We start from the raw sequence: 14047 nt of genomic DNA, 5'->3' as shown, positions 1-14047 counted from the left end.
AGGCCTGCCCCTCCCTTCCTTCTGACGCCGCCACCTATCAATCCTTCTGAAGCGAGGGTCACTCCAATCGGCAGCTGTTGGTAATAGACCTTCCTCAGACTCACATGCTGTGGAGGAGGGGGAGGGGTCTAGTTGCTCCGTTTGCCTGGGCATGGAGCCAGAGCTGGGGGCTGGAGATACTTGCTCTTCTTCAGCCTGTCTGGGCATGGAGCCAGGGTTGGGGCCGGGAGATGCCCCCTCCTCAGCCTGTCTGGGCATGGAGCCAGGACTGGGGCCGGGAGGCATACTAGGACATTCTTCAGCGTTCGGAAGCAGATAAGCAGACCCCGGCTGTGGTGGTGAGATCGGACGAGACACAACAATATGTGTACTTTTGGTTGACAGCATATCATTGATGTAGGCCAGGGGTGGGTTCTATATACCTGTACTACCGGTTCGCAACAGGACCACATGCGCGGTCTCAGAGTGGACCTGATCTCAGAGTGGACCTGACCTGATGTACATAGATGAGAGATCAACAAGAAATCTCAGTGTTGTAGCCTAGAATTTGCCCATAAAACCACCAGGCTAGTTCTCACATGGTCAAAAGTAAACAACATGATAACCAAATCTGGTAGCTATCTGGCTATTCACAAAAGAAAGAATAGATGAAATCTGACTGTCCTAAAGTTGGTTTTAATCATGAGCAGGAGAAATGTTCATCATAGCTTCTTCATTTTTCTACAATAAATCCTTTTATTTCTTCCCATCCAGCTTGCCAGGGAGAGCTTGACTCAACTGCAACTTTGTGTTGGGAATTTTAAAGAATAACCAAGTTTCAGTTTTAACATTCTCATTGTTTCCAATGCATGCTCTCCATTTTTTCTGACTATAAATACACATATTGGATGGAATCTGCATGTAGGCATGTAACTGGGAATTAAAAATAACCTTAAAATGTATAGCATGCAAAAAAAGAGAACATATTGGACAAAATAATACATTAAAATAAATTTGCCATATGCCATCTTATGTGCACTGGTTTAAAAATGAAGCTCTTAAAGCAAAAATAGAATGATTCAAAGTTAGGATTAGATGAAGAGGACATGAAGGGAATACTAAATCTGAAAGATGCGTTAAACTCTATGTTCCTCAACGTAATAAGGGATATATCCAAGGGGCAAACTGTTCAGGGTGGAGGACAATTTACCATGGCCAACTCGCCGTAGCCAACTCAGTGTGGCCAACTTGCCATGGCCAACTCACTGCAGCCACGTCATTGTGGTACAAGTCACCATGGCCAACTCAACATAGGATAGCTGGCCACAGGACAAGGACAGGACACTAATATCAAAGAAATGGTGGAATAGAATAATTAAAGGATACACAAGGAGGGTCAAAATAAAGTGTAAATGAGAAAAATTAAAATATTTTTTAAATTATTTTAAATATTTAAATTGAATTGTTGAATTGGCCAGCCACAAATTGTCCTGATGTGAGTTGGCCATGGAGAGTTGGCCACACTGAGTTGGCTGCACCAAGTTGCCCCATTCTGGGCTATTTATGCCTGTCCTCACGTAAACTCTTCTTAATGAACTTTGATGTTTGGTAGATGTTTACCTTTGACAGTCAGTTTCTGTGCTGAGTTCTAGGTATTCTGCCACCTCTTCTGGGGTGAGAACTGTCTCCTGGTCATCGCTGAGAGATACAGGGACTGAAGCTGCAGAAAGCTGGTTATAAGGCAAGGTGGGGAAGGACTGGTTTTCATCCAGAGACTCTTTGACTGTCTTCAGAGAATCCTTATCCAGCTGCTGGTTCATGAAGTCCTCTGGGGGATCTAGATAGCATGTACAGGAGCACCTGAGAAACAAGCAACAAGTACAGATAGTAAATGACTAGCAAATAATCTCCCTCTTTCAAAAAAGAGGGACAAAAGACAAAAGAACAACTCAAAATATGAGAAAAGAGGCCATTTCCCTATGCTTTTAGCTAATTTTGTTTTGAGGAGTGTACCAGTAGTGGATTCCTCTTATGTTTGCTACCGATTCACAAGCAGGAGCGCTCGCATGCGGCCTTCTACACATGCACAGAGCATCCGTCATGACGTCTGGACAGGTGGGTTTGCCCCTGAACTGGGGCAAACCAGTAGAAACCCACCACTGGAGTGTACATACATGTTTTGGTGCATGTGAGTGGGAATCATAGGATTTGTGGTCTTGATTACAAAACTGGAGAGTACTACAGAAGGCTGATCTAGCATCTTAGAGTTCAGACTCCTTCAAGTCCTCTCACTTATGAGCATCTGAGTCTTTGGGGGAAACGAAAAGGGTATTGCTGGCTTTGATTTTCTAATCACAATCCTCTGGTTTCAGTACCTAAAAAAACCTTTGAAGATCAATTCCCTTCCTCAGCAATTGCTATTTGGTGGCCAGAACTGGAATGTCAGCTGCAGATTGTTAAGCACTCTCACAAAATGGCTACCAAGTGGGGAGTTGGTACACATGAGCTCTGGTGGCACAGTGGTTAAAGTGCAGTATTGCAGGTAAACTCTGCTCATAGCCTGGAGTTTGATCCCGCTGGGACTCAAGGTTACTCAGAAGGATGCTTCTGAGGTCATTAAAATGTGGATCCAGATTATTGGAGGCAATATGCAAATAGTGCTTTGACATTATAAACCACCCAGAGAGTGCTATAAAGCTCTATAGAGCAGTTATATAAGCCTTAATGCTATTGCTATGGTGAATATGGCCTATTAGGAAAGACCCATGTACCATATATGCCTGTTGCCCCATAAACCCTTATTACTGAACTTTGAACGTTGTACCAGGAGGTAGACTGGTTAGGATGTGCCTAATGCTTCTTTCCAGAAAGAAAAATCTTCCTGCCTCACTACATAACTTAATCTTCTCTTTTTTGTTAGACAAGTAGAGAGATTTGCAGATAAATCCCTGGGTAGACTATCATTTCCACCATGTTTGCTTTCTCTACATCCAGCAAGGGGACCAAAAACATTTTTGGAAATGAGGGCAATGTTTCAGGCTAGAGGTAAGGAACCTGGAAGGCCCAAGAGAGATGCTGCTGGCACCCAAGAGTTCCATTTGCCTCTCCTGATTCCCTGCCATCAGAACCTAGAAATGTGTGTGTGGGGGGAATTCCACTCCTTTTCTCCTCCTAAGGGGCAGCACGAGGGCTCAGTGGTTAAGATGCTGGTTTTGTCAGCTGGAAAGTCAACTGACCAGGTTTGAGACCTGAGCACCACATGACCAGAGGTGGTATTCAGCTGGTTTGCACCTGTTCGCACAAACCGTTGGCAGAAATTTGGCCAAGGTTGCCAAACTGGTAGCGATGACCAGCTGGCCATGCTCCCAAACCAGTCCCCTGGTCACCTCTCGCTGACCCCACTTGCCATGTTCATTGCCACCATGTTCTTTGTTCATGCACATCCCATTGCATTGCAAGTCCAATGGGGCGTGCATGTGCAAAGAACATGGTGGTAATGGCAGCAGCTTTTTCCATAACCTCTGGTACTTTTTGGTGGCCTGTGGCCAGCCGCCACAGCCACAAAGCAGCTCTCAAAGGGGCAGCAGCTGGGAGGCTTCTTTGCCAGCCACTTTCCAGCAGTGGTGGCTGGCTGGGGGCCTCCAAAAACTCCGGTCAGCTTGCCTTCTGGACTCTGGACCAACTGCCATGGAAGATAAGCAGCCCGAACAAAGAGGATGTGGTGGTGGAAGAAGTGGGGCTAGGGCCAGGGCCGCTAAAGGAGGGGAAATGGGGGTGACTGGTAAAGGGAGGGCGGGGGTACATATGTGGAAATTCCAAACTTTGTCCTACCTTTTCCTGTGGGCATGGCTAGGTGGGGGGGTCTTATGACTGAGTGGGCATGGGCATGAGTGATGTCAAGTTGGACACGCCCACTTAGTCACATGTCTCCACCACCTAGCCACACCCATTGAACCAGTAGCGAAAAATTTTGAAACCCACCACTGCACATGATGGGATGAGCTCCTGTTACTTGCCCCAGATTCTGCCAACCTAGAAGTTCAAAAGCATACAAATGTGAGTAGATAAATAGGTACCACTTTGATGGGAAGGTAACAGAGCTCCGTGATGTCATGCTGGCCACATGACTGCCGAAATGTCTTTGGACAGTGCTGGCTCAATGGCCATGAAACAGAGATGAGCTCTGCCCCCTAGAGTCAGCAATGACTAGTGGAGTAAAATGCCCAGGGACTCCTTTATCTTTTCTCCTCCCCAGCAGATCAAGCTAGGTAGCAAGCTTCTGATAGTGAACCCAGCCTACCATTCTCACCTCCTTGGCCCAATTACATGTTTCTAACAGATTTCCTGAACTGAAGAGCTCCCTTTTACAAGTCTCCAGAAGCTGCGAGTGATTTCAGAACCGGAAGCATGCCCATTTCCATGTCAGGAGCTGCACCATCACTTGCGAAGCTGTCCCTCAGCCCTTCTCTGTATCTCTCCCTATCCCCAAAGAGCAGGCAAAGTTAGCAACAACCATTGCCCCTTGCGTGTCAGTATATTGTGCCTGTCACCTTACACAAACCTGAAACAAGCACCTTAAACATAGCATACTTGTGTGAACTTCAGTTCAGTGTCCGATAAAAGCTTCCAAGGTGTTGCTCCTGTTATGCTCAAAGAACTGAAAATGATACTGATTCATGTATGTGTTTCATTTATATTGTTAGGAATAGATCTCAGAAGAATAGAATAGAATAGAATAGAATAGAATAGAATAGAATAGAATAGAATAGAATAGAATAGAATAGAATAGAATAGAATAGAATAGAATAGAATAGAATAGAATAGAATAGAATAGAATAGATCTTGGAGATCTTTTAGTCTAGCCAGTAAACCCTATACTATTTCAAATGGTTGTCCAATCTTTCTTAAAAACTTCCAATGTTGGAGCATTCACAACTTCTGGAGGCAAGTTGTTCCACTGATTAATTGCTCTATTTGTCAGAAAATTTCTCCTTAGTTCTAGGTTGGTTCTCACCTTGATTAGTTTTAAAGTCAACATCTTGCTAGCTCCCATAATAATGGGCAGAGAAAGTGAAGATCATTCAGGCAGCATAGACACTACCAGGCTGCTGATATTATCTAGAAGTCATGCACTTGTTCTAACAAAACAAAACAAACACACCACTTAGTTGAGCAAGCACGCTAGACAGAACAACACCCACTCAAATTTCAGCTACAGCTGCCAAGTTACATTCCAAGGGACATCACACAGATATCCACTCAACAAGACAATTCTTGGAGGAAATTAAAATGAGTCTGCTTTATCCTTAAGACATCTCTCTCTGCTCAAGCCCATCCCTGGATATCTGTTGCTTGTCTTGAGTTTAGAAACATTATATGGATGCTTCTATTGGATTTTATGTAATGGCTTAACATGCCTTATATTTTTACTTGGTACATCAGAAAGGATTTATTCTAACCATAAGTGACTTAGAAAGATTTTTAAATCAATAAATAAAATTAAATAACTGCATTTCCTCTCTGCTAAAATGAACGCTGCAGTGTCAGAAGACCAAAGGGAGATAGGGCAGAGTCACTAAGAGGCAGCCGTATGTTCCCTTCTAAACATCTTCTAGACAGTTTTAGAGAGAGAAGCAATCAAAATGGGGGGTGATACGTCTGTCCATGTACCATTTCTTTATATTAGAAGCTTAGTTTTTAGGTTCTTCTATCCAATGTTACCCAAATTCCTAAGATTATGTGTTAGTGAGTAGAAAAAAAGTAAAAAAAAAAAGAAAGAAAATCCCATCATTCAATCTATCTTATAACAGAATAACAGAGTTGGAAGGTCTTTTAGTGACCTTTAGTGAGGTCTTTTAGTCCATCCACCTTAATAATATCTATTAGGGTAGAAAGTCATAACTTTAGTTTGGCAAGATTCTGCCATTAGAAGGAGACTAATAAAAGATTGAAGGTGATAGGATTTCACTGTTGTCTTCGGGTTTGGGCCTGATGACTTTATTTTAAAGTTATGTTAACAGAATTTTGCAAGTCTGAAAGTACAAATCTTCTACTGTCTCCTTTAAATACTGATAAACAAAGGAGGAGGGCCCCTTCTGAACCTCCCATTCCACCCACCAGGCAGCTGCTGTGGGTTTATATGCCTATGTGTTGCAGTAATAGTACAGTAGATGAAGCTTCCTATGAATTGAGCTGGACTCTTGGTAATTATATGAATATGTCTAAGTGATGAAAATAAATTATGTAGAGGTTCAGGTCCATTTCTCCATCTGTTTATCCGCACAATAACTTGCATGATTAATTAGAGTGGGCCCAAATCTTGCAGGGGGAGAAAAATTGAGTTCAAGAACGAATGAACGAAGCTATCCACCCCAACGAAGCTATCGAAGTACTGTCCCGGTGTCTGGAAGTCGTACGGGTCTGGATGGGGAGAAACAGGCTCAAGCTCAATCCCTCCAAGACGGAGTGGCTGTGGATGCCGGCACCCCAGTACAGTCAGCTGCAGCCGCGGCTGACTGTTGGGGACGAATCACTGGCCCCGATGGAAAGGGTGCGCAACTTGGGCGTTCTCCTGGATGGGCGGCTGTCTTTTGAAGATCACCTGACGGCCGTCTCCAGGAGAGCTTTCTATCAGGTCCGGCTGATTTGCCAGTTGCGCCCCTTCCTTGACCAGGATGCCCTATGCACGGTCACTCATGCTCTTGTTACCTCTCGCTTAGATTTGTTGTGTCTCGTCCGATCTCACCACAGCCGGGGCCTTCTTATCTGCTTCCGAACACGGAGGAATGTCCTAGTATGCCTAGTATGTAGACAGCATTCGGCACCCGGTACGGACACTACGAGTACACGGTCATGCTGTTCGGGCTGACCAACGCCCCCGCCGTCTTCCAACATTTTATGAACGATGTGTTCCGGGACATGTTGGATCGGTTCGTGGTGATCTACCTGAACGACATCCTGGTCTACTCCCGGTCCAGGGAAAGTCACCTCCAGCACCTCCGCCTGGTCCTGCAGCACCTGCGGGAGCACCAGCTCTACGCCAATCTGGAGAAGTGCTTTTTCCTCCAGACATCCATCGAGTTCCTCGGGCACATCCCCTCACCCGAGGGGATCGCCATGGACCCGCGCAAGGTGGAGGCCTTGAGCAGCTGGAAAGCCCCGCGTTGGGTGAAGGATGTCCAGCGGCTGCTGGGCTTCGCCAATTACTATCGGACCTTCATCCCAGGCTTCGCCACGCTGATGGCTCCGCTCACCCAGCTCCTCCAGAAGAAGGTCCCGTTCCGGTGGGGTCCCCCATAGGAGGAAGCCTTCACGGCTCTCAAAAAGGCTTTCGTCACAGAGCCCATCCTGCGACATCCTGACCCGCACCGGCCTTTCGTGGTGAAGACGGACGCCTCCAACGTCGCCCTTGGAGTGGTGCTGCTACAGGCTCCGGCGGATGGCGGCACTCTTTTTCCCTGTGCGTACTACTCGTGGAAGCTCAACCCTTCCGAGCGCAACTATACTATCTGGGAAAAGGAGTTGCTGGCTATCAAGGCCGCGTTTGAGGCATGGCGGCACCACCTAGAGGGGGCCTGGCATCAGGTGGAGGTCCGAACGGACCATCGGAACCTCGAACATCTCACCACGGCTCGGAAGTTGAACCAGCGGCAGATCCGGTGGTCGCTGTTCTTTGCCCGGTTCAACTTCCGCGTCACCTATATCCCCAGCGGCCACAACCGGAGGGCGGACGCCCTGTCCCGTAAGCCGGAGTACCTGAGCACCCAAGACCCTCTTCCTCCACGGACAGTACTGCCGGCGGAAGCCTTGGCCGCCGCCCGGGAACTGGTGGACTTACGGGCCCGGGTGCGAGAGGCGCAGCGCCAAGATGCCTGGTCTCAGCAGCGGCGAGCGGAGGCGGGCCCCACGTCTCCGTTGACATTGGAAGACGACGTACTCAAGTTCCAGGGGCGGTTGGATGTGCTCACGGGACCGCTCCGGTCCCTCGTCCTGGCCCAGTGCCACGACAACCCTGCCGCGGGCCATTTCGGGTTTTTCAAGACTCTCAACCTGGTGACACGGACCTTGTGGTGGCCCCGGGTGCGGCATGACGTCCATGCCTACGTGAAGTCCTGCGTGCCGTGCCAGCAAGCCAAGGCCGCCACGGGGGCCCCTCCCGGTCTCCTCCAGCCCTTGCCGACTCCTGACAGACCCTGGGGGGCGATTTCCATGGACTTCCTGACGGACCTGCCGCCGTCCTCGGGGTTCACCACGGTGCTGGTGGTGGTGGACATTCTCACCAAGATGGCACACTTCATCCCGTGCCGCGGGCTGCCCACCGCCATCAAGACGGTCCGTCTCTTCTTGCAGCACATCTTCCGCCTCCACGGTCTGCCGGACAGGGTGGTGTCGGACCGTGGGGCGCAGTTCACGCCTCGCTTTTGGAAGAGCCTGATGGCCGCATTGGAGGTGCAGGTGTGCCTGTCGTCGGCGCACCATCCGGAGACCAACGGCGGGACGGATAAGGTCATCGGCGTCCTGGAGCAATACCTCCGGTGCTTCATGAACCAACAGCAGGACAACTGGGCCGATTACCTGTCCCTGGCGAAGTTCGCCTTCAACAACTCTCAACACACCTCCACCCAGACCACCCCATTCCTGGCCAACTTGGGGTACCATCCGCAGCTCTTCCCTCTGGTGCACCCGGACTCCCCGGTTCCCGAGACACAGACCTTTCTCTCCGAGTTGCACGCGGTCCAGCAGATGGTGCGTCGGCAGCTGAATCAGGCGAAGGAGGACTACAAGCGGGTCGCCGATCGTTCCCGACGGGCAACACCCCCACTGGTGGTCGGAGACCGCATGTGGCTCTCCACAAAGCATCTCCCGGCCGACCAGCTGGCGAAGAAACTGGACCACCGGTTCATTAGTCCATTCCCCGTCGAGGCGGTCATCAATCCGGTGGCCTACTGGCTGAACCTGCCGCGTTCCATGCAGATCCATCCCGTCTTCCACCGGTCCTTGCTGGTCCCTAAGGCCCCGCCGTCTCCCCTCCGGCGCCCGGCGTTGTCGACAAGGACGGGGCGGAGGAGTACGAGGTGCACAGCATACACGACTCCCGCTGGCTGAAGGGGCGCTTCCAATACCTGGTTGTGTGGCAAGGATACGGGACCGAGTTCACCTGGGTCGACGCCTCCGACATCCATGCCCCGGACCTGGTGCGGGCCTTCCACGAGCAGAACCCGGCCCGACCGCATCCCGATCGTCAGCCCCAGGGGAAGGGCCCTGCGGTGAGGGATAGTGTTGTGTCTCGTCTGATCTCACCACAGCCGGGGCCTTCTTATCTGCTTCCGAACACGGAGGAATGTCCTAGTATGCCTCCTGGCCCCAGCCCTGGCTCCATGCCCAGACAGGCTGAAGAGGAGGAAGTATCTCCAGCCCCCAGCTCTGGCTCCATGCCCAGGCAAACGGAGCAACTAGACCCCTCCCCCTCCTCCACAGCATGTGAGTCTGAGGAAGGTCTATTACCAACAGCTGCCGATTGGAGTGACCCTCGCTTCAGAAGGATTGATAGGTGGCGGCGTCAGAAGGAAGGGAGGGGCAGGCCTGGATAAGTGCTGAGTCATGGAGCCACACCCCATGGCCTATATAAAGGATCTGCTTTCTGGCATTCTCTGAGTCAGGCAAAGTCTAAACATATCTTGCTGAAGTCACTTTCTGGTCTCCTGCCTGCCCTGATGACTTTGCTAGGACTTTGGCAGAGCTGCAGAGGCACGCCTGATTCGGATTTCCCTGACCCGGCCATCAGCGGAGGAGTGGGACACAACAGGATTACTGCAATGCTCTCTACATGGGGCTCCCCTTGAAGAGCACCCGGAGGCTCCAGTTGGTCCAGAATGCAGCTGCGCGGGTTATAGAGGGAGCCGCTCGTGGCTCCCATGAGACACCACTCCTGCACAGGCTGCACTGGCTACCTGTGGTCTTTCGGTGCGCTTCAAGGTGCTGGTTACTACCTTTAAAGCGCTCCATGGCATAGGGCCGGGCTATTTACGGCACCGCCTGCTGCCACCCACTGCCTCCCACTGACCCGTGCGTTCTCACAGAGAGGGACTCCTTGGGGTGCCATCCGCCAGGCAATGTCGGCTGGCGACCACCAGGGAAAGGGCTTTCTCTGTGGGGGCTCTCACCCTCTGGAATGAACTTCCCCCAGGACTCTGCCAACTTCCTGACCTTCGAACCTTTCGCCGCGAGCTTAAGACATATCTATTTATTTGTGCAGGACTGGCGTAGGATTTTAGTTTTTAAATTGGGGTTTTACTGTTTTAATGATATTTTAATTTGGGCCAATTTAATAAGTTTTTTAAATATGATTTTATCTTGTATTTATTCTTGTTCTATTTTATCTGGCTGTAAACCGCCCTGAGTCCTTCGGGAGAAGGGCGGTATAAAAATCCAATTAAAGAAAGAAAGAAAGAAAGAAGGAAGGAAAGAAAGAAAGAAAGAAAGAAAGAAAGAAAGAAAGAAAGAAAGAAAGAAAGAAAGAAAGAAAGAAAGAAAGAAAGAGGAAATGGAGATGATGAAGGCGGAGGGGGAGGGGGAGGAGGAGAAGGAAGGAAGGAAGGAAGGAAGGAAGGAAGGAAGGAAGGAAGGAAGGAAGGAAGGAAGGAAGAAAGAAAGAAAGAAAGAAAGAAAGAAAGAAAGAAAGAAAGAAAGAAAGAAAGAAAGAAATGGCCATCACAGAATTTACACATTTAAGACAGATGTAAGACATGTAAGACAAGATGTAGAATCTTGTAAACTTACTCTGTTTAACCTATCTAATCCTAATCAGAAGTAGACATTGAGATTCATCCATGAGCTCAGAGTTTAGCTCCATGCTCAAGCAGCCCTTTGGGCAAACAAACATATTTTGCCTGCTGAACAAAAGGAGCAAATGTTTTGTGTGAAATGCGATCAGCTCCTTTTCCTCTTATTTGAGTGTATCTGTAATCTTGGGATCATCTGAAGTGGGTGGACATGCCAACCTTTTCTTCTCCAGGACCAGAAAGAAAAGTTTGGGACATGCACAGGAGCCTGTTGTCAAAGAAAGGAGAAACCCCCGGGGAAATGTACTTCAGCCACTCCTGTTACACAAACTCTAGTCTCCTTTGCAACCAAATGAATTTTCAATAGAGCAGTCAATTATTGTGTAATTGCCCATAAATTCAGAATGACACCAAAATTATTTCATGCAAGATCCAAGGACAACGTTTTTCTCTACATAAATGTGGGATTCAAAGGGGCAGCAAAAAAGGATGGAGTCAGCTGATATTTCACTAATGGATTGATTTACTTGCCTGGAATGATAATTGCCCATTTACTTAAATAGCCGGGCACTTGTACAGAGGCCTGCCCCGTTCAATGAGAAATGCTCCCTTCTAGCCAGGCACAGAATCATCCCATGATTTGTAGCTTTTTAAGTGCAAAATAGGGAGACAGGATAGTTGGGATTCATTTCCCAGCCACATTTGTTCCTGCCACCCTGATGATCCATCATAAGGGGGCCTCTGAATAATATGCAAAGTATGTAGATTTCCCTACTTGGTGCTAGAGGAAGGAGCAGGCAATTTATTCTACTATCTGGCACAACCAGAAGATGAGTCAGCATAGGATGAACTCTGAGTTTTCTGCAAGGTGGCTCTCTATCAAAAGTTAGAGGAGAAGCGGAAGAAATCCTGTTCTGCAGGGGGTTGCAAGTATGCCACCATCTTGTTAATTATCATATGGGCTTTCTTCAAGTATCATGAGCCAAAACAATTGAAGATTGGGTCATCAGTTGTTAGCCTAACTGACTGGGAGGGAAAGTATTTTTAAAATGATGTCTTCTTAAGGTAAAGGTAAACTTTCCCCTTGCACATATGTGCTAATCGTTCCCAACTCTAAGGGGCAGTGCTCATCTCCATTTCAAAGCCGAAGAGCCAGCGCTGTCCAAAGACATCTCTGTGGTCATGTGGCTGGCATGACCCAACACCAGAGGCACACGGAACCCTGTTACTTTCCCACCAAAGGTGGTCCCTATTTTTCTACTTGCAATTTTACCTAATTTCGAACTGCTAGGTTGGCAGCAGCTGGGACAAGTAACAGGAGCTCACCCCATTACGCGGCACTAGGGATTCAAACTGCTGAACTGCCAACCTTTCAATCGACAAGCTCAGCATCTTAGCCATTAAGCCACTGTGTCCCCTTGATGTCTTTTTAGTGCCTTTAACAGAGTTATTAACAAAATAATAGAGTTGGAGTTCTTCTAGTCGGGTCTAGGACTTTTCGGCTCCAACCCTTGGCCACGCCTGTTTCTCTGCCAGGGTTCTGCCTTCACGCATTCACCTCTAGCTTTTCTGCTTGGCTGGCATCCCCCTAGTGTTCGCCCTGGCCACTGGGCCCTGGGCCTTCTGTCCCACGCACTTCAGCGCGGCCATTCAATGACACAGTGTTCATTTTGGGTTTTTGGCCGCCGGGGTCAATTAGCCACCAGCCAATCAGCTAGTTGCCAATGCTGGCAGCTAGAAGCCACGGTGCAATCAATCACAGGGGTGAGGGGGTTGGGGGGAGGTGCTGCAGCCAAATGGCTTGTTAGGAGAAGGAAGGGAGGGGGGAAGTTCTATGTTCTTGATTGTCCCTTCCTGAAAGTGTTATTAACGAAATAACAGAGTTGGAGTTCTTCTAATCCATCCCCCTCCTCAGAGCTTGGTTGTTTGCATGTAGATATTTCATTATCAAACTAGGGAACATCATCAGTGTGGGGTTTGCTCCCTGTATGTACAGTAGCTTGCATTGCCAATGTAGGTGGGGATGTGGGTTTCTCCTTGGTTAGCTCCTCCTCCTTACCAAGGAGAAAACCACTCCCTCAACAACACTGGCAGGGCAAGCCACTGTATATGCAAGGGGTTAACTCAGGGGTGAAATCTAAAAATTTTCCCTACTGGTTCTGTGGGCGTGGCTTAATTGGTGGGCGTGGCTTGGTGGTCAGATGACCGGGTGGGTGTGGCCAATAATAATAAATAAAAATAATAAACAAAGTATGCAAAACAATAAGAGGTACCAAAAACCAACTTTCACACTTTACACACACACAACACAACACAACTGACTCACACACAATGTAAAAGCAGCTGCACTTCACCCAAAATGGCCCCTGCAACAAGCAGGAAACTCACATAGCCACAAAAAGCTCAAAAACCAACTTTCACATTTTACACACACACACACCACAACTGACTCACGCTCACACACACACACACACACACACACACAAAATGCCACATACAGCTTTGTGAGATTTTGTGTGTTTGTGTAGTTAGAGTGAAACACTACAGAAACACACCAAATCTCAGAAAGCTGCACAAATATTTTATTTTATTATTTTATTTTATTTATATTTTTTAGATCAGGGGTCTCCAACCGTAGTAACTTTAAGGTTTGTGGACTTCAGTTCCCAGAGTTCCTCAGCCAGCAAAGTAGGCAGATTCAGTTGCTGACTGCGGAGATGGATTTCAGGCAGGCAGATTCAGTTGCTAGCTGATCCAACTGGAGTAAAGCATGGCTTTCCCAGCTGGAAAGGAGCAGTTAATTAGGTAAGTGCCTTATCACAGCCCAGAACCTCTTAAAAGGAGGTTTTCTATAAGCTCTTTGGCTGAAGAGCTTGTAGAAAACATGGTTTTTAAGGTTCTGGTGATGAGGAACTCAGCTGGGATCGCCAGAGGAGCCTTTTAAAACTTTTTTTTACAACCTCTTCGGCTGAAGAGGTTGTTTAAAAAAAAACTTTTAAAGGGTTCTGACGACCTCAGGTGAGCCGCGGGATCCTCAAAAGCTTTTTTTTTTACTTTTAAAGGTATGTTTTCGGCTGAAGAAAAACTGCTTTTAAAAGTGGAAAAAAAAAACCTCTGATGATGGCATGGCTCAGCAGGGGCAGGGGGCGGGGGCAGGGATTTTTGCTACCAGTTCTCCGAACCACCCACCGCCATCGCTACCAGATCGGGCTAGCCGGTCTGAACCGGGAGTATTTCATCCGTGAGCTAACCCCAAACACACTAGCACTGATGATGTTTCCTAGTCT

The 14047-nt window shown here is 48.2% G+C and overlaps 1 protein-coding gene across 4 annotated transcripts in view; it reads right to left on the bottom strand.

Annotated features, from left to right (window-relative positions):
* Positions 1–14047, bottom strand: part of ROBO4 (roundabout guidance receptor 4) — a 69361-nt gene that overhangs the window by 12229 nt on the left and 43085 nt on the right. For all 4 annotated transcript variants that reach the window (XM_058194588.1, XM_058194585.1, XM_058194586.1 and 1 more), the window contains one exon: positions 1600–1839. In XM_058194588.1, coding sequence (XP_058050571.1) covers positions 1600–1839 — 240 coding nt within the window. The remainder of the gene's footprint in view (positions 1–1599; positions 1840–14047) is intronic.

The sequence above is a fragment of the Ahaetulla prasina genome, chromosome 9 (genome assembly GCF_028640845.1).
Source record: "Ahaetulla prasina isolate Xishuangbanna chromosome 9, ASM2864084v1, whole genome shotgun sequence".
NCBI lineage: Eukaryota > Metazoa > Chordata > Lepidosauria > Squamata > Colubridae > Ahaetulla > Ahaetulla prasina.
Note: the sequence above shows the minus strand (reverse complement) of the source record. Positions and strands in the feature narration are given on the sequence as shown.